Source organism: Cynocephalus volans, chromosome 4, assembly GCF_027409185.1.
Source record: "Cynocephalus volans isolate mCynVol1 chromosome 4, mCynVol1.pri, whole genome shotgun sequence".
Classification (NCBI taxonomy): domain Eukaryota; kingdom Metazoa; phylum Chordata; class Mammalia; order Dermoptera; family Cynocephalidae; genus Cynocephalus; species Cynocephalus volans.
The window spans coordinates 41771632-41793297 of NC_084463.1; the positions used below are offsets into that span (position 1 = coordinate 41771632).

The 21666-nt window shown below is 39.5% G+C and overlaps 1 protein-coding gene across 1 annotated transcript in view; it reads left to right on the forward strand.

Annotated features, from left to right (window-relative positions):
- The first annotated feature begins 17939 nt into the window (after positions 1-17939).
- LOC134374585 (death-inducer obliterator 1-like) overlaps positions 17940-21666 on the forward strand; it is a 29829-nt gene continuing 26102 nt past the window's right edge. The window contains 3 exon segments of the mRNA XM_063092393.1: positions 17940-18047; positions 18050-18777; positions 19540-19861. Of these exon segments, the coding sequence (XP_062948463.1) occupies positions 17940-18047; positions 18050-18777; positions 19540-19861 (1158 nt within the window).

Below are 21666 nucleotides of genomic sequence, written 5' to 3' on the forward strand. Positions count from 1 at the left end.
AAATCAGACCTTAAAGTGGGAATTGGGAAGATCTGCTCCAGTGAAAATAATTTTTGGGGAGCCTAGGTTTATTTCTCTTGTTCTCACAGAGGTAAATCTTCTATTTAGTGCTCTTACAGTTTTCTGATCATTTTTCTTCCCCTTCAGTTATCTTTTTTCAAATTAATAGTGAGAGCTAAAGCTTTCTTTATGGTCTCACAATCTGACTACTCTTCCACTGATTATGCAGACCTGGGTTAATCTGGGCATTTGTCTGAGGACCTCTATGTTAAGTCATTTAAAGTTTTTTTTGTTTGTTTCATGTCAGAAGTGTGTGACAGGTGTGGTGAAACATACTGGGATTTAGTTCAAAAGTCCTAGAAACAGTGTAGACAGATGTCATGTATTTCCAATCCCATGAAGTTTTCAAAGGCAATTATACAGAAATTCGGACTCAGTAATTGCATCCTAGCACAAAGCATCTCCTTAAATAGAGGAAAATCTAACCCTATATCTCACCTCTAAATTTTCTTTTTTTTCTAGCCTAAAATAAGATAGGAATTTAAACAAATTCTGCAACTGTGAAGTAGTGTAGTACATTTCTTACTATAGAGAATTCTTAACTAGTGTCCATGGGAGCTTAGAACATTGGCTAGCATGTAGTAAAGTTCTGAGTGTTGCTTTACATCTTATCAGTGTATAATTTTGTCTGATTTAGTATGAAGCTTACTAAGAATGTGTCCTCTGTTTTTTCTTGCTTTTTTGCCCCTCTCCTCCGTTTCTTCTTCACTTCCCCCCCTTTTTTTTCGTGACATGGGTTTTTTGCAAATATAAATTGTATATATTAAAGCTGTACATTGTGATGAGTTGATATAAGTATATATTGTGTGATGACCAACATAACCATGTTAACTAACACAGTCATCATCTCACAGTTACCATAATTTTTTGTGGTGGAAACACAATGTGGTCTCTTAAAAAATTCCAAGTGTACAATACATAGTTAACTATAGTCACAATGTTTACATTAGATCCCCCAAATTTATCTTGTAACTGAAAGGTTATAGCCTTTGATCAGCGTCTTTCCATCTCACTACCCCTGGCTGTCAGCACCCACCATTCTGTTTTAACTCTACCTTTTTTTTCTTAGATTTTACATGTAACTTATATCAAAATATTTGTACTTTTTCTGTCTTATTTCAGATGCCATAATGTCCTATCAGGTTCATCCATGATGTCACAAGTGGGAGGGTTGCCTTTTTCTTTATGGCTGAATAATATGTATATGAAGGTACTTTAAAAAGTTAATGGCAAGAGTCAAATTATCTTTTCATTTTATTTTTCCAAGAACTTCTTGAGGTATCCTCATATATACCACATGTTACTTATCCACTCTTCTGTCAGTGGACCTTTAGGTTGTTTTTATATCTTGGCTATTGTGAATAATGTGCTATGAACAAGGGGGTACAGAAATTTCTTTGACATACTAGTTTTATTTTCTTTGTTTGTATACCCAGGTGTGGAATTGAATGATTGCAAGGTAGTTCAATTTTTAATTTTTGGAGATGTCTCCATATTGTTTTCATATTGACTGGATCAGTTTACATCCCTACCCATAGTGTAGGAGAGTTTCTTATTTTCCACACCCTCAACGTTTGTTATCTTGACTTTTTGATAAAAACTATCTTAACAGTGTGAGGTGATATCTCACTGTAGTTTGATTTGCATTTCCCTGATGGTTAGTGATGCCAAGTGGCACCTTTTCATAAACTTGTTTGCGAAATATATATTTAGGTCCTTTACATATTTTTCAATTAGATTTACTACTTTTTTTTTTTTTTTGCTTTTAAGTTTTGTTAGATCATCATTACTTACCAGGTATATTTTCTCCCAGTCCATTGGTTTCCTTTTCATTTTGTTCTTTGTTTCCTTTGTTGTGCATAAACTGTTTAGCCTGATAAACTCCCACGTGTGTGTGTGTGTGTGTGTGTGCGTGTGCATGTGTGTGTGTGTGTTTTGCTTCTTCTTTGCTCCTTTTCATTGTGCTTTTGGTGTCATACCCCCCAAAATTATTGCCACGGTCAATGTCATAGAGATTATTCTCTCTGGCTTCTTGGAGTTTTACAGTTTCTGGTGTTATATTAAGTGTTTAACTCATTTTGAGATAATTTTTGTATGTGATGCAAGATAAGTGTTCAGTGTCTTTCCTTTGCTTGTGGATATCCACTTTTCCCAGAAATTTTTTTGACGAGACTACACTTTCCGTTTTATGTCTTGGTGGTTTTGTCAAAGATTAGTTGATCTATACTCATGGGTTTAATTGTGGTCTGTCCTGTTTCATTGGTCTGTGTGTCTGTTTTTATGCTTGTGCCATGCTCTTTTGATTAGCTTAGCTTTGTAAAGTAGTTTGAAGTGAAGAAATGTGACACCTCCAACTTAGTTGTTCTTTAAAATTGCATTGGCTATTTGGGGTCATTTGTGATCCCATATGAATTTAGAATTTTATTGCTGTTTTTCTGAAAAGTGCCACTTGAATTTAGATGGATTCCTTTGGATCTGTAGATCAGTTTCTGTAATATCAACTTTTTATGGATATTAGTTTTGCATTTCATAAACAAGGAATGTCTTTCCGTTTATTTGGGTCTACTTTAATTACTTCTATCATATTTTACAGTTTTCATGGAACAGATTTTTCACCTCCTGTGTTAAATTTACTCATAAACATTTTATAACTTTTGATGCTATTGTATATGGGATTAATTTTTTTTCTTGGATAGTGCATTGTTAGTGTATAGAAATACAACTGATTTTTGTATGTTGATTTTTGTGACCTGTAACTTTACTGAACGTTTATTAATTTTATGGTTTTGTTTGGTATAGTCTTTAAGGTTTTCCATATATAAGATCCCATCATCAGCAAGCAGAAACAACTTTTATTCCTTGTGTATTTGAATTTTGTTTGTTTGTTTGTTTGTTTCATACCTAATTGTTGTAGCTCTGTCTTCCAGTACTATGTTTACTGAAGTGATGAGAGTGGGCATCCTTGTCTTGTTCCTGAGAGTAGAGGAAAAAATTTCATCATTTTTCCACTGAGTGTTATGTTACGTAAGTGCTTATTATATATGGCCTCTGTGCTGAGATATATTTTTTTGTACGTGTATTGTTTAGAGATTTTATTATGAATGCATGTTAAATTCTGTCAGATGTTTTCAGTGCATCCTTTGAGAGAGTGGTATGAACTTTGTTTTTCATAATGGGATTGTGGTATACCATTTTTATTGATTTGCATAGGTTGAGCCATCCTTTCATCCCAGGGATAAATTCCACTTGATCATGTTAGAGGATCCTTTTCAGGACCTGATGAATTTGGTTTCTAGAGTTTTGTTGAGGATATTTACTGGTATCTTTATCAGGAATATTGCCTCATAGTTTTTTTTTTCTTGTAATGTCCTTACCTGGCTTCAGTATTAGGGTAATGCTGTCCTCATCAAGTGAGTGTGGAAGTGTTCACTCCTTTTCAATATTTTGGAAGAGTTTGGTAAGGATTAGTATTATTTTTTCTTTTGATTCTTGGTAGAATTTACCCACAAAGTCATCCATCCTTGGGCATTTCTTTGTTGAGAGATTTTTGATTATTGCTTCATCTTCTTACTAATTATTGGTCTGTTCAAATTTTCCAATTTTTTATGATTTAATCTTCGTAGGTTTTCCATTTTTCAAAGTTTATCTGTTTTTTCTCAGTTATCTTATATTTGTCATACACTTGTTCATAGTGGTCCTTTATAATCCTTTGTATTTCTGTGGTATCACTTGTAATGTCTCCTCTTTAATTTGTAATGTTTTGAGCTCTCTCTCTTTTCTTAACCGTGGTTAACCTAGCCAAATCTTGCCAATTTTGTTCCCTTTAAAAAAAAAAAAACAACTCAATTCTTAGTTTGATGTTTTCTGTTCTCTTTTGAGTTTCTATTTTATCCCTTTACACTCTAATGTTCTTTCATTCACCATACTAACAGTGGCATTATTTAATAGTTTATTTTCAAGTTTGTAGTAGTCCATTCCTTTTGCTTAAAAGAAAATACATAAAACTGGGTAATTTGTAAGAAAACAAAATTTATTGCTTACAGTTTATGGAGGCTGGGAAGTCCAAAGTCCATGGAACACATCTAGTGAGGTTCTTCTTTGGTGATGGCTTTACAGCCATGCAGGAGTCTCAACATGGAAGAAAATGGTGGAGCAGAGAGAGACTCTCATGTGCTCTCCTTTTCAAGCCCTCAGGACCATACTCCTGACCATTATTAATCCATTCACTTCCACATGGTCCTACAGTCTAATCATCTCTTCAAGGCCACACCTTTCAGTTACCACACTAGGATCTCCCACCCTCCACAGTTACAATGGGGACCAAGTTTTCAACATTTGGAACTTTTGGGGATGCAGTTTAAGCTTCAGTGAGTTTGGGGTTGGACATTCAATCCACAGTATTCTACTCCTTGCCCCCCAAAACTCATGTTCTTTACCCATACAAATAAATTTATTTCATCCCCAAAGTCTTCACTTGTTTCAGCTCAAAAGACCCAAGTTCAAAGTCCCATCTGCAAAATCAGAATAAGTTATCTCCTTCCAAGATTCAGTTGTGGGACAAGCACAGGGTACATATACCTGTTCAAAAAAAGAGAAATAGGCCAGAAGAAAAAGGTATAGCGGGTCTCGATGGAGTTTGGATGTGTTGTCCCCTCCAACACTCGTGGCAATTTGATCCCAAATGTGGCACTGTTGGAAAGTGATTGAGTCATGGGGGCAGATTCCTCATGAATGGATTAGTGCTCTCTTAGGTGGGGGGAGTAATGAGTGAGTTCTTGCCCTATTAGTTCTGCTATAGCTGGTTGTTCATAGGACTCTGGCACCTCCTTCCTGTTTCTTGCTTCCTCTCACCATGTGATCTGCTTGTACCTGCCAGCTGCCTGCCACTTTCCACCACAAGTAGAAGGAGCCTGAGGCCCATGCCAGATGCTATCCCAGAATCATAAGCCAAATAAATAAACCTCTTTTCCTTATGGATTACTCAGTCTTAGGTATTCTGTTATAGCAACACAAAATGTACTGATACAGGTCCCAAACAAGTCAGAATCCCAGAAGGGCAGGCACTAAGTCTCAAGCTGGTGAATCCTCTACCTTGACTGCATGTTTGACGTCTTCTGCATGCTGTGCAGGGGTTGGGTCTCCAGGTCCTCAGGCACCTCCACTCGTATGGTTTTCCTGGTCTAAAGGCCATGTTTCAGCTCTCTCAGGCTGGCTTTGCTTGCTGGTAGCTTCACAGTTCTGGGGTCTCCATTGTGGTCCTGCTTCTACCTCTCCAGTAGGCATGGAGCTGATGGGATTTCACTTCTGCCACTCTAAGCTCACATTTCCACTCAGCATTGCTCTAGTGAAGGCTGACTGTGGTGAATTTGCCCTGTGACAGATCTCTTCTTGGGTTGCCAGGCTTCTCTGTGTCCTTTGAAATCAGGGTGCCTCCACCTTGGGAGCCTCCACTGCTCTGGCATTCTGCCAGCCTGCAGAATTAACAGTGCACGGATGCCTTCAAGGCTTCCAGCTTATATTTTCCAAAGCTGTGGGTCCACCCACACCTGGGACCAGTTTAGCCACAGCTGAAGTAGCCAATGCAGCTGAGGTGCTGCTGTGGGGAGCAGCATCCTGAGGTGGCCCTGGCCAGTGAGCCTGCCGTGGGCACCGCAGGCCTGTTCCCCAAGACCATTCTGTCTCCTTAGGCCTCTGGGCCTGTAATGGAAAAGATAAACCCTGAAATCCCTTCAGGATCTTTTTTCCCTTCTCTTGCTAATACTTTTCTGTATTCCTCTCCTTAGCAAAAGGCCCCTGGTCTACACTCTTGCTTTTGTGGCTGGGCTGGAAGTATTCAAATTATTTGAGATATGCTTTCTTTTGAATTGTAAATTCTGGCTTTTCCTCATGCCTTTACTGCTATAACTCACTATAGATGGTTACAAGTAGCCACATAGCTTCCTTGGAAATTTCTTTCATCAAGAACCCAGGGTTAGCAACTTTAAGTTCCACATTCCATAAAACTTGTGGGCATGGACAGAATGCAGCCATGTTTCTTGCAAGTTCATAACAAGGGTGATCTTTGCCCGAGTTTCCAATAAACTGCTTAGTTTGATTGAAACCTCCTTAGAATGGTCTTTACAGGACATATTTCTGTAAGCATCATTTAACCAGTCTCTAAAATATTCCAGACTTTCCCTGGTTTTCTTGTCTTTTAAACTCACACCAGTGTCTACACTTTTTCTAGCCTGCTCCTTCAGATTCTTCCAGCCTTCTGCTCATTACCCATTTCCAAAGCTGCTGCTTCCACATTTTTGAGTATGTGTTATAAGCAACACCCCACTCTTGGTACCAGTGCTCTTTTGTTACTTATGACAAAATACATGGAACTAGGTAATTTGTAAGAAAATAAAATTTATTGTTCATAGTTTTGGAGGCAGGGAAGTCCAAAGTCCATGGGCCACCTCTAGTGAAGGTATTCTTTGGTGGTGGCTTCATAGCAGTGTAGGGGTCTCACAGGGCAGAAAGTGGCAGAGCAGAGAGAGAGACTCTCCTGTGCTTTCCTTTTAAAGCTCTCAGAGCCGCAGCCCTGACTACCATTATTAATCCATTCACTGTGACATGGTTCTACACTCTAATCACCACTTTAAGGCCCCATCTTTGAATTACTGTAATAGGATTTTCTACCCTCAGCAGTTACAGAGGGGGTCAAGTTTTCAACACCTGGAACTTTGGGGGACACACTTTAAGATTCAGTGAGTTTGGGTTGGGACATTGAATCCACAGCAAATTTCCTTGGGGGTTAAACTTAGATCGTCTTTTCCAGATCCTTTTTTTATTAACGTAGAAATTATTCACTAGAAACTTTTATCCTAAAGTGCTTTTGCTTCATCTCATAAGTTTAGTTTGTTTTTATTTTTGTTCATCTGAAGATACCTTTTGAATTTTCTTTAATCAATTGGCTTTTCAGAAGCACATCTGAAGTAGATTTGATTTCCAGTTTTATGCCATTGTGGTATTTAAAAAACCTTGATATAAATGAATCCTTTTTAAATTTGTTAAGATTTGTTTTTTGTTTTTTGTTTGTTTTTGCCTAACATATATGTCCTGTAGAATGTCTAAAGAATGTTTCATGTATGCTTAAGAAACATGTATTCTGATACCTTTGGACAAAATGTTCTGTATCTGTCTTTTATGCTCTTTTGGTCTATAGTGTTATAGAAGTGCGCTGATTCCTTGGTTTTCTGTCTGAATGATCTATTGTTTTAATTCAGGTTTTGAAGTTCTCTATTATTACTATATTTCTGTCTTTTTTTACAATTCTATAAATATTTTCTTTATATATTTAGGCTGTGTGAGTGTGTGTGTATATATATATATATTTATTGCTACATTCTCTTGACAAATTTACCACCTTATCACGTAGTGATCTTGACTCTTGTGACGAATTTTTCCTGGAAGGCTATTTTGTCTAAGTATAACTACTCTGGTACTCCTTTGGATATGATTTTTATGAATTTTTTTTTATCTCTTTTAGTGTCTGTGTGTTCTTATATCTAAAATGAGTCTCTTGTAAGCTCTGTACTGTTGGATTTCATGTTTATTAATCAATTAAGCCACTCTGTCATTTTCTGCTGCTTTAACAGTACCACAGACTGGGGAACTTATAAAGAGTAGAAGTTTTTTCTGACTCATGATTCAAGAGGCTGGAAAGGTCAAGTGCACAGTGCTGACATGCTGATAGGGCCTTCTTGCTACATCATAACATCACAGAAGGCATGAGGGTGACAGGGGGCACGAGAAAGAGAGAGCTCACTCTTATTACAGGTGTATTCTCTCAGTAACTAACCCACATCTGTAATAATGACACTAATCCATTGATGAAGACAAAACATTTATGATCTAGTCACCTCTTTAATGACCCATCTCTTAATGCATCACAATGGCAATTAAATTTCAACATGAGTTTTTTTTTTTAATTATAAGAGGTTGTGGAGCAGTTGGGGGAGAGGAGGAGAGAGGAAAAGAGAGGGAAATAGAGTGGGAGGAGGAGACAGGAGAGTGTACATGGTTGAGGCCTGTGGTACCCCCCTCATTCCAGCAGGGGATACCAGGCACTTCCCGTGGTGGCTTGGTCATTGCTGGGCTGGATGCAGATGTCAAGGGGGTTTGGCTGAAGCCGTTGGCCCCTACCATCAGCCTGAGTTTTCAAGGGACATTCAAACCATAGCTTCCTTTCCCTTGCTCTACAAAACTTGTGTTCTCACATACAAAATGTATTTATTCTGTCTCAGTAACCCCAAAGTCTTAGCTTGCTTTTTAGCATCAGTTAAAAATTTTAAAGGCCTGAGTCCCATCTAAATCAGACACGTGTGACACTTTAAGCTTGATTCATCCTGAGGCAAATTTTCTTGAATTGTAGGCCTGGGAAATCAAAACAAGTTGTGTATTTCCAAAATACAATGGTGATCCAGACATTGGAAATTTTATGAAGTTTTAAAGAAAGAAATAGACAAGAATAAAGGAGTAATGGGCTCCATATAAGTTTTACATCCAACAGGGAAATATTAAATCTTAATCCTCCGGAATAATCTTCCTTGACTCCATGTTTTGCTTTCTGGGCACATTGATGCATTCTGTGCACCTGCAGAATGAACACCATTGGAACACCACCAAGGCTTATGCTTGTACCTTCTAGATTGGTGGCCTGAGTCACACCTAAAATCCAGGGCCAATTGAGCCATGGATAAGGTGACTACAAAACACTCGCAAGATTCATGGGGCAGAGACCTGAGGCAGCCCTGAGCCATGAGACTTTTCTGTCCTTAAGGCCCTATCTTTCTGAGCCTGTGATGGGAGAGGCAGCCTCAAATATCTCTGAAATGCCTTCAGGGTCTTCATTCCATTGTCCTGATGCATAGCACCTGGCTTCCTTCTGTTCATGGTACTTTGTTTAGCAAAGCTTCTCTTGGCCACACAGTTGGTTTGTTCTCCTGAAGATGCCTTTATACTCTTTACTTGGTCAGGCTGCAAATTTTCAAAATTTTTCTACTCTGCTTACTTTTTAATTATAAATTTTGTCTTTAGATAATTTTTCTCCTTTTTCATCTTACCGTGTGCAATTAAAAGGAGCACACAGCTTTTTCAGTATTTTGCTCATAAATTTATTCCATCAGATATTCTAATTCCTTGCTCTTAAATTGTGCCTTCCCTGTGGTATTTCTGAGTGGCACAATGGAAGTTTTCCAAGCTCAGTTCCCTGTATGAAGGATAGCGGGGTGGCAAGCATTGGGAGTGTCTTGCTTGGCTCTTGCCATGTGAGGTTAATAATATCACTGTTCTCTGAACAGTCTTGTTTCTGGTGCAGGTGACATCAAGCTCACCAAACATGGCAATGTACTGCTCCATGAAATGGTGAACTGATGCTGTTACCTTTAATAAAACTTAATAAGAATTAATTAAGAACTTAGTACAACTTGTATATCTTTAAGCCATGGATGTCAGGTCAATATTGCAGTCTTGAGATATGATTTTTTGATTAAACCTCAATAAAAAATGTTTTTTGGCTGTTTTCAAATCTTTGTATAGGCAAAGTAGTAGCTTAGGGATACTTATGAATTAATAATGTTTTCTATAGATACAGCATTATATTCTTTGTAGTCATGGAAAAATAAAAAATACTTTGCAGTCTTAGTGAAGGTATTCATCTTTCAGATTGGAGAAATTAATCTTATTTTGGAAATGTCACTGCATTCTAAAAAGTTCAAACCTCATACTTCTGAATATTGAAATTTTGGACTTGACATTTACTAAGTATTGATAATATAAAACTGGTAAACTTGTTAAAAAAATTAATTAATTAAAATAAATAAATAAATTGTGCCCTCCACAAGTTCTAGGACATGGACACGATCCTGCCACATCCTTACAACTATATAACAATGATGGTCTTTTTTCCACTTTCCAATAATACCTCGTTCCCCAGTTCTAAGACCTCATCAGAATGGCCCGTACTGTCTACATTTCTGCCAACATTCTGATCACAACCACTTAAGTAATCTCTAAGAAGTTGCAGACTTTCCCTACGTTTCTTTTTCTGAGCCCTCACCATAATTTCCCTTAATTCTTTGTTTATGGCAATTTAAGCTTTTCCCAGCCTGCTTCTCTAAATTCTTCCAGCCTCTACCTTAAGGGGTGAATGGGTTGTCTTCATGTGGGGAGGGGAGGGATTAGAGTGGGGACTTTGTCTCCCAGTTTCTTTGGTAGTGAAGTTTTCAGGTGTTGCTGTTGATACTGTAAGTTTTTCTAAGGCCATGGGGTTCTAATTCCCTTGGGGTCAGTTCTGTGCAGCTCAAGGCAGTGGTTCTCTTTAGTATTTACTTGTGAACTGTACCTGATTGATTTATACTTCTGTTAACAAGACACTTCTTACCTTTTTTATACACCTATTCTGTGATACGACGTGACTTACGATTGAGTGTTGAAGAGCAAAGACTGAATGTGTTTTTTACAGGCTGGCTTCCTGTTATCCTTGAGTCCCTGCAGCGTGGCACATGTCTGAGAGGCTCTTATGTCTGATGGACTCAGAAGTCCATTAGGAGAGTTTTCCTTAAATGGGGTCTCCCTTTTTCATTTCTTTCTTAAATGGTGGGTCCCTTCAAATGGAAATCTAACATTGGCCTCTGTGTGGTTAGTATCAGATGATGTATATTGATTCCATTACAAAGGTTATGTGATAATCAGTGGAAACGTAATAATCAGGAAAGAGGAGGTCAAAGAGCACGGTCTGAATTGACCTCACCTCTTCTCGGTGCACACACTTGCCTGTGAGACAGTCTTCATTGCCTTGGCCTCATTTTATTTTTGTTAGTAATTTAGAGGGTAAGTTGTTATATGAAATTGAATAGGTAATTGTACATATTTTAATAAGAATTCCATAGCCTTGACTATGAAACATAATGAGTAGGTGATTATCGTGTGTGCAATTTGTAAAGTAGATATTTCTCTCAGTATCAAACTTAGTGCTGTGGTTTTGTTTTCCATTTGCTAATGGAGATATTTAAGTGGTATTTAGTATACATTTATTAATAAAACAATTTTTTTCCAACATGAAGGTAGCTTTAGTGTGTTTATGTTGTCAAGATAAAAATTTAAGCTATATGTAAAAACAAAGCAAAAACACCAGAAGGGGCACTGTCCGCACATCCCACATTACCACGTGCTGGTGAGCACGGATGTGTGCACGTGGCAGGGTGTGTAGAAAAGTGGCCACCATCAGGGCTGATTTGCTCTTTTCACTCACGTGTTGTCAAACTCTCTTCATGGCAGTGAGTGGAGGGATTTCATTTTAATGTTGCTCTTTAAGTTTAAAAATTAGTCTTAAAAACTCCTAAATTTACTCCTAAAAACTTCTGAGAACTTCAGAGCTTTTTATTTATTTGGGTTATATTTGTTGATATTCACCCCATTTAAAATTAAAAATGAGACAAAGTTTTTATTTATTCATTTTTAAATACCTTTATTTAAAATAATAATCGTTTACATGATAACCTAACAATTCAATGAGAGAGGTGGCATTGTTTTAAAAGTTTTTACAGATCTCTTTGTCTTAACTGACAGCAGCTGGATTCTCAGATCTGCTGCTACATTCAAGCTAATATCACCATCATTTAGCTTCTGGAAAACTCTGTTATATACTCCTGAGAGGGTGACAGAGGCACAGAAAATTCTAGTGTTCTGAAAATAGCTTTGGTCCTGGGGACCTCCTGAAAAGGCAGCCCCACTGGACCACCCTTGACCACCGTTTGAGAACCTTTGCTCTCCGTGATGATTACACACGTTCTATTGTTGTTAAAGGAGAGTTTGTGGAACTGCACATCTTTAAATAAGTATGCTTCAGTTATTTACTTCAAGCAGATTTTTGAGTATTACAAGTTGAGCATTAACATTTATAATGGTTATAAAGTTATGTATCCTAATACTTATAGTTGTTTTTAAGTAACAACATTTTGGGAGGCTATTTTTTTTCTTTAGTTTTTAAGAAATTCACTTCTGGCAGCTTAACATTTTGATGAGTTGGGGGATCTGAAGGGAAAATCCTAGAGGTTGTTGTAGAACACTCTTGTGGAAAAAAGTGTTTAAAGTTTCTTCTGATACCTGAAGTGTGGATATGTACCGCTGCTTTGCACATATCAAGGGTATTTTCAAACTAGTAGAAATTGCAGATTACAAAGGCTCTCCAGGTGTGTTCCACGGACCCCTGGGAGTCCCCCAAACCCTTTCTGGGCCTGAGAGGTCAAAACTAGCTGCGCAGCAGCAGCCGGGCACTGTGAGCTGACATGTGCACTGTGGTGCAGAGGCGGATCAGAGCGCAGGTGCTTTGTGCTCTTCCCCGCCATGCACTGGGTGGTTAAAATATGCCAGTTTCCCTTCTGGGAGTCCTTGATGAAGCAGTAAATATTAATTTTAGTAAGTCTCAACCCTAAGATAGACATCTTTTCACCTGTCCCTGTGATGAAGGGACAAGTATACAGGACATCTGCTGTATCCGGGGGTGGCATTTCCAGGAAGGCTATGGTGGGACTGGCTGAGTCCTGAGCTGTTCAGCTACATCTCAGGGAAGCCAGCCCTCCTGGGCATGACAGCAGACAGACGGCACTTTTGCAACTCTATTTGGTAAATCTTTTCCCCAAAATGAATGATGTGAGTCTCAAGGAAAGCAATGGACAGTATTTGCTACTAATGATACAGTTCAAGCTTTCATGCAAAAATTAGAATTCTGGGAAATTTGTATCTGCCATCATGACTTTGATGATGTCTTCCCAGTAATTAAAGACTTCTGAGGAGGTTGGAAGTGACATTAACAAATGTGTTTTTTTAATACCCTCTGATGGAGTTTGGATGTGTTGTTCCCTCCAAAACTCATGTGCAATTTTGATCCCCAATGTGGCAGTGTTGGAAACTGATTGAGTCGTGGGGGCGGATCCCTCATGAATGGATTCATGTTCTCCCTGGGGGAGGGGGGATAAATGAGTGAGTTCTCACTCTGTTAGTTGCCACGAGAGCTCATTGTTTAAAAGACCCTGGCATCTCCTCTCTCTCTCACTTCTCTCTCTCTTGCTTCTTCTCTCACCATGTGATCTGCTTGTACCCGCCAGCTGCCTGCCACTTTTCTGCCATGAGTAGAAGCAGCCTGAAGGCCCATGCGAAACACAGTTGTCCCAGAATCGTAAGCCTTATAAACCTCTTTCCTTTATAAATTACCCAATCTCAGGTAATTCTGTTATAGCAACACAAAACGGACTAATACATCATCTAATGAAATGTGTTGACATTTGGCATCTCTGCCCAAAACTTGATGAACCAGTGTTTCCAGATGACCAACACATATGAGTAAAAGATATGTTTAAAGTGCAAAACAGTGGGTTTTAGTTTAGAAAAGTGTGAAAAGTTCATTCATATGGTTTCAGATTCCATGTTGCAGCAAACTTTTATGAAACTACTACTTGTTAAGATTTCGTATAGCATCAAAGAACATCCATAATTATGTGAAAATATTGTAAAATGCTCCTCCATTCTTAATGACATCTGTATGAGGCAGGATTTTCTCTCATTTTTTCACCCACAGAATATGTGGACTGACTGCAGAAGGAGACTTGAAGTCCCAATGTCCTCTATTAAGACAGAGATTTGCAAAAATATAAAACAGTGCCACTCTGGCTGTAATTATTTTAGAGATAATGTTACTTTTTTATTTAAAAAGTGTGCATGTATAATGGGTTTATTTTTTAATATTTAAAATTTAGGAAATATCAATGAATATATGAGAGTGTTTTAAACAGTTCATGGAAAAACAGAATTAAAAGATAATGGTAATCTTTCCATCAGCTTTTTGAAGACCCCTTAAACAAAGCTCTTTGTGGTCCTCAACTTTTAAGAGTATAAAGGAGCCCTGAGAAAAAGTTTGAGAGCTGAAGTGTGAAGATCAGCCACATGTCCTTGCTTGAATTGTCACTTTCCAGCCTTTTTGTTGCAGGCTTTGTTGTTAACAGACCTATTAAGAATAGTCTAGACCTATTAAGTCTAGACTACTATCACACATACATATATACACGTGCACAAATATATATTTATTTTTTAACCCAAGATTTTGTAGCGTTATCCTGACTTCTTGAGTTAGTAGGAGATGGAGTTTTCAGCTGAGAAAAAATGTGTGCTTAGAAAAATAACTTTGAGTTCAGTACATTCAGTGTTACCCTACAGTTTACTTTCCCAGTTTCAGAGATGCCCACTTTTCTCTTCCTTTCTGGAAAAAAAATTTTTTTGTTAATATGATGTGTTTGACCACATTCCACCTGTAATGTGCTGGGTAGTGGGCAGAGTAATGTAGTAATTCTGAGTTGTGTTGGATATTTAACATTTTTTAAAAAAATTTTTGACTTGATATTCATGTTTTTATTTCTCAAGCTAAGTGAAATTTCATATTAGATTTTTTGTGTTGAAGAAATTATGAAAAATCAATTTTGCATGTTTAAAATGGTCTATGCTATTCTAAGTATGTCCTTTATCTCATTGTACTTAACTAAAATAACTATATTTTTTTCTGATTTATAATTCAGAACTCAAATCAAATCCAGAAACATGTTTATTTTTCAGATTAACAAATAAATTGAATTTTTTAAAATGGTTTTTCATTCCTGAGAACATATCGATTTCTTTGCTTTTATAAATGTTCAGTATTGTGAAATATAAAAGTGTATTACCAAATAGTTTCTGAATTCTTAAAACAATCATTTTAAGGGTAGGTTTACTTCATTGAAGAGATTATATGACTATGGTGTTGTTATTGGGCTAGTTGGTGAACTCTGAAGTCTTAATGGTCACCGTCTCTTTAAAAGGATGAGGCGGAATGTTTGCCTCTCTGTTCCGAGGTCACCAGGGAGACCACAGTTAGAGGAGGCAGCTGGAGCAGGTGAGAAGTTAGGAGGTGGTAAGCACTGCTCAGGAGGGTGGGCTCTCGGGCAGATGTGCTAGAAAAAGTAGAAATTCTGGTCCTAGCTGGAAATAAAGGCCTGTTGAGTGAATGTTTAGGATGTGGCTATTGAGAGACTCTACAAGGAGAAATGTTTTTTAAGTACATGTAGGTGAACTGTGGAATGTTGGTGTTCAGTAATCATAAACACTAGTCTAAAAATTTTCTTAGGTTTTTAATTAAAATGATGACATAGTGACAATATTGAGAATTTTTGAATAATTAAATTTATATATAATTTTGTTCACCCTTTTCACATTTTGTTCACGTTTCTCTGCTCTGCATTGGGTTTTATTGAGCTGGGTTCATCCCAAGACCAGGCTCATACCGGGAAAAAAGCTGATGCTGGATGGCTGATCTCTGAGCCCTCATCTCCTGCACCTCTGCCAGCCTCCCCTGAGCAAGTCCAAGACTGGCCTCTCCTTCTGGGCTGTCCTAGAACCTTCTCTCAGAGTGTAGTGATAATGTATGCTTTTCTATGTAAAAGTCCTTAAAGGAGAGGGTGTTGTATTTTTTTTTTTTTCCTAACTCCCTGGGTGTCTTCTGGTTGACATAATGTACACTCAAATATAAGATCACTCAAATTTTGGTGCCTTTTTATTTTAAAACTACTGATATGCGGTTTTAGTTACAGGTATTTAAGAGCCGTAATTTTTTGTTTTTATGTTTTCTTTTAGGAACTTACTCCATGGGAGTAGTCTCTAGATATTTGAGTTGTTGAAAACATGAATCCTGTTACTTGTGAACAGTGACTGACAACAGTGATGTGAGGCCTGGTTGTCTATTTGGACCAAAAGATTTCATCGGCCAGGTTTTTTGTTGTATTTCTGATTCCAGGAGAAAAATTGTCCAAGTTTTCAGTGTTTGGCAGGTAAAGTATCAATTGTGTTAAACAGTAGCAATTAAATTTTAACTTAAGTCTGTATTTAGCATTTCTAAAGTGGCAATATGTGTAAAGAAACTGATTTAATGTACCATTCATGTTTATTTGAAATATTCTAAACTTTAGCCTAAAGTTTTTAGTTGTGTTTAATTATTTGTGAGAATTAGATTCAGGTGCTAATACCAAAGTCAAGGGTTTGGATATCCTTACCAGCCAGCCACCCAAAAAACAAAAACAAATATTTGATTCACAATGTTCCTTCATTCTTCCTGCAGGAAGCCATCCCCATGGAGGCAGGTTGCAGCGGTGGGTGGACTGCATCCATATGCCTTGTTGGTGAAGGCTCCTCAGGCTGTGTTTAGTAGAAATTCAAAGTGTGTTGTATGCGAATTGAAACTTGATCCACTTTCAAGATGTCTATCAAATTTGCTGCAAATTTGCTGATTTATGGAAGCAGAAAATTTTTTTTCCAAAAAGTAAAATTTATAGAGAGAATGAGTAAGCAATTGTGATTTAACATATGATTATATTGTAATTATAAGCTAATACTGTAATATAATAACTGCTCTGCTGTATATATTTATAAGGAGCAGGTCTCTGCATTTCATGTTATTTCTCACATTTAAAACCCACAACTTTTGAGGTCAGCGTTGCCTCCTGGATTGTGACTTGCTTTGGATCCCCAGCTGGCATGGGAAAGCCCCCCCTTTGTGTTTGGCACCATCATGGAGGTTCCTCTGCATTCTCTGGAGGGGTCTGGGATTTCCACACTGATGCTGGGTCACTTTGGCAGCTGGTTTAGTTCAGCTGTGTTGGGGGAGTAAGGAAGGGGTTTGATTCTCCCCTCAGCAGCTTCTGAGTCACCAAGGAGTGTGTGGGTCAGGTTTGCAGTCAGGCAGCACCTATAGCTAGACAGAAAACTGGGAAATGACAGCATTTAGACAGAAGAAGGAAAAAAAAGGTTGCAAGTGATTTTAAAGTTTGTGTATTTTATATGTTTTAAGGTTTTCATTTTATACCTGTCCTTCCCATCGGATGGAATATGGCATAAACCAGAGTCATAATTAATATTTAAATGTGATTAAAGACTGGACAGCTTAGAAAATAATTCTCATTGTACCGTCTTGTTCAGGTTTTGTTGGTTTAAACAAGAGTAAAAGTTTCACAAACATGACCCTTTAGAAGAATATATTAGAAAGTGAAAGAAAAAAAACAGAGAAGAATGGTATACCTTAAAGCTATTGCCTAGGTCAGTGTTTTCTAGGTGTCTAAAGTTATCTGTCGCTGAGGACAATATCCCTAAAACTCAGTGGACTAAAACAAGGCCCGTTTCATATCTCTGAACCATGTGGAATCAGGGTGGTCCTCCTCCCACTTGGCATCCAGGAGGGTCATTGAGAACTAGCTAGAGTCAGGGCTGCTGTGGAGGGTCCACAGCAGTGTCCCTCCTGGGCCTGGGTGGGGGTGGCTGAAAGCTGGGCTCAGCTGAGCTCCTCCCCTCCATGAGGTCTCCAGCAGGGGGTGGTCAGCAGCCTAGGGCTCCAGAGCCCAGAGTGGACATGGCCAGTCCCCTTGTGGGTTGTCAACCTCGCTCTAGTGATCGTGTCCTTACCCCACTCACGCTGGTGCTTACTTCCTATGTTCCCTGCTCCATGTTCTGTAAAGCCTTGTCCTAAGCAGGTAAATGGCAGCAGGACACATTTGACTTGCTGACCGTCTTTTCCTACTAAACATTAGATATGTAACTAATTGAAGTTTCCTTAATGAGTCTCTTGAAATCATCTCACACGCCACACTTCATGAAACACTGATTAACAGGACTGACTGCTGCACTGCTCCATGTCTTGTAGATAGAAGGTGGATGGTTCCATTTCCTCTTATTTACATGTAGGCAGGTTATGCTCCCTCCTGTGTGCGGTTGAGTTTGTGTGATCTTTTCACTCAGTGGCTTGCTGCTAATGATGTGATGACATTTTCTCATTAGGTATGGAAGATAAAGGTGACCCAAGCAGTGCGGAGGCACCTGAGACTGTCAAACCGACAAGGAAAGGCTTCAGCCAAACCCGGGGATTTGGAAGAACCACTGTTGCTAAGCTAGAGAGGGTGTGGGAGACATGGAGGCAGGCTCGCTGGGGCAGCAGCCCCTGCAGCAGCACAGCCTGGCCCTGGGATGCACTGGGAGGCAGCCACAGCGCACCGAGCGGGTGGAGGAATTCCTTACAGCAGCTCAGCACCAAGGAAGACAGAATGTTCCTGTCTCCCTTGCGGATTCCAGTGAGCCAACATCTTGTCCAGTCCCAGATGTTGAAACTGCCTTGGAAGGGAGCGTAGGAAGTACCTCTGAGATGAAAAGTGGTCCCCACTCTGGTTCCTTGAGTGTACAGGAGTGACCTGCCTCTTCTGGAAAGGCCACAGAAGGAGAGGACAAGGAGGACACCTCTGACAATGACAGTGATGGCCTGACTTTGAAGGAGCTTCAGAATCACCTTTGGAGAAAGCGAGAGCGAGAGCCACCTGACAGGCCCCTGAAAGGCATCCAGAATCACCTGAGAAAGAAGCGTCGGGAGGAGAATCCCACAGAAACTGTGCATGTCAAGGCAGGCACTACTGTCGAGAATGCTCTGCCCAGCAAGCAAGAGCCAGAGAATGTCCAGAGGGTTGTGTCCCAGTCAGTGACCGATGACCAAGAGAGTCAGCGGGAGAGGGCAGCAGCTCAGCAAGTGAAAGGTGAAGAGAGCAGGGACTCGGGCAAGCCTAAGCCTGAATGTGAGCTGCACGACCCAAACACCCTGGACCGCATGTGTCTCCAGCCTCGTAACAACAGGTGGGTCATGGGAGGACAGGGATGGGCTGCCCCAGCTTTAAAAGAAATCTGTGTGGTGAAAATAGTGTTTATATTTGTTTTGATTTTAAATGTTACAAAGCTAGGCTGGATGAATAATTTGTTCATTCAAAAAAGACGAATACATCATTATCAAAAAAGGAATGAAAGGCCTGCCTAGAGCCACCCCTCCCCTGTGGTAGCCACCCAACATGTGGCTGTTTACAGTCAAAGTGATGAGCATGGGAGGAGGTGAGAATCCCCTGCCCCCACCCAGCCATGTGCAGCCAGTGGCTGCCGAGTAGACCACACGTGGTCTCAGTAATCTGTCAGAGAGTGCTCCCCTAGACTGTTCCTTGGGAGACAGCAGAGGGCCAGGTGCAGACTGGTTGAACTCCAGTGTGGACCTGGGGGCAGCTCAGAGTCTTCGCTAGACTTTGGTGTTAAGGAATCTCTGTTGGCTTTTTGGTGGGACAAAGGCATCACTGCTGTTTTGAGGAAGTGTACACTGAAGTAGTTTGGGTACAATGCCTTGAAACCCTATAGCTCACTCCAGCCAAAAAAGGATAAAAATGACTTACTTGCATGTTAATAAAATCAAGAGAGGGACATATGCATCTTCTTCATTCTGTTCTCTGTACATTTCTCTATATTGGTATTTTCTAAGCAATAAAATGTTAAAACTAATTGGACTTCTTAATTTGTCAAAAAGTGAGTGTTTGTCCCTCACGTCCCATTCCTAATATCACTGTTTTGTGATTTCAGGTTTATGAGTTGCTGTGACCGATGTGAAGAACGGTTTCGTGGCGATTGTGGGAGCGCTTCTCAGGCTCGAGGAAGGCTTTTGGAAAGGAACAGGGAAGATTATATCTGCCCAAACTGCACCGTTCTGCAAGTGCAGGATGAGACTAATGTAGAAACCACAGATCATCGGGAAACTAAATTTAGACCTGGAGATGCTGATGACACAGATTTTACAAGTACAGGAACAGTGGAGCAAAAATCTAGTGAAGACCAAAAGATAAAGAGGAGAGTTGAGAAAGCTGCAAATCCAAGCAGAAAGAAAAAACTCAAGCTTTGCCAGCCTGTGCGTATTTTGCCTACCGAGGTAAATATTAAGGGGTTGACCTTATGGATTCCAGACTTGCTATTGGTAGAAATATCAAGGCTAGAAAAATTTGTTTTGGAATAAGCTAATTTTTACCAGGACAGCTGGTGTATGTGGAGTGGGGTCTCAGGAGCTCTGCCCCCGTCTCCTGCCCACACCATCTGTACCTACCTCGTCTGCTGTTGTGCACTTAATTCTTAACAATCACTTTTATTTCAATGTTCTTGATGTTACTTACGTATTTTATGTGTATCAGCAGCATTCTTTGTCAATTGCTTAAGTGCATGTGCCCCCCTATGTGCCCACACACACCTTCTCGAGCTGCCTCTTGGTTCTTGTGCCAACTCAGTGTGGGAAACCCTGAGTGGTGGTGGGGCCTGCATCAGTCCAACCCTCACTACTTCTTGTCCTCAGTGTATCACTTCTCTGTCTTGCGGCTCTTTCCTTGACTTTCCTTCCCACTTGGTTTTTATGCCCCTCTGGGGCTGTGATTGTTTATCATTTTTCCTACATATGTCAGCTTCTGCTGTTGAGAGCTGTCACATGCTGTCATAATCTCCATTCCAGTGCCAACGAGGGGGTGTGACTCAGAGCATGTTTCCTTTGGGCCTTACTGAGTCCCTGGCCCACCCCTACCCTGGCAGCTTGTCTTCTAACAGAGGCCAACTGAGCAGGAAGCTTTGAGGTTGCTGTGTCTCTGCCTTATGAACACTCTTGCACTGTGTTAGCTGGAAGGTGGAAGTGGAGGGACTGAGCCATTTGAATAAGGACTGAACCATGAAAGTATTAAGAGGGACTAAATGGAAATATGACATTACTGTCACAATCATTAAGAAAAATTAATAGGAAAATTATCTATTTCATGTCTTTATTGTCAGTGTCTTTGACTTAAGCCTATATAAAATTTTATTCTCAGTAAAATAGATTCTATGGAGGAAAAATAACTATGTTAATAATTTAATTTGAGAAATAAGTTTTCACTTAAGTACACTTGAGGGACGCATTCATGTGTATTTAGTCTTGACCATCAAAACAGAAGCAACCAAGTGTACTTCTTGTGCTGTGTTAGGTTTCTGTTACTGTATAACACACTACCACAAACTTAGCTTAGAACAACACATATTTATGGTCTCAGTTTCGGTACCTCTCAAGCCTGAGCATGGATTAGCTGGACCCTCTGCTCAGAGTCTTAACAGGACTGCAGGCACTCATCAGAGGCTCAGCAGGGGAAAGATCCCCTTCCAGAAGCGCAGAAGCGCTCATGTTGTTCAGTATATAAGTATGTCCCATGCAATTTTTGTGGCATACTTATGAAATGTTTTTTGTTTATGTGAAGTTCAGATTTAGTTGTGTGTCCTGTATATTATCTGGCAGCCTTACTCAGATCCTAACCTTGGTTGTCCCTCTCAATATGGGGCAGCTTATTTCACAATCAGTAATATGGAGTCTCCTCTCTTAAGAAAAGGCCAGTTTTTCTTAAGGGATTTTGCCTGATGAAGTCAGGCCCTTTCTGGTCACCTCATTTGGGGCCTTGATTACATCTCTGCACATTTGCCGTATAGCAGAAGCTGCTTGTGGATATGAAATCTCATCATGTCCACGGACCTTGCTCACACTCAAGGGGGAGGGAATTATACAGAGGACATGTACCAGGGGCCGGAGTCCTGAGGGTCACCTCAGAGTTCTGCCCACCACAGATGGTGTGAAGGACAGTTAAAATGTGAATGCCTTGCCTCAGTGAAATACATTCATATAGTTTGAATACATAAAATAAGGTTTTATTC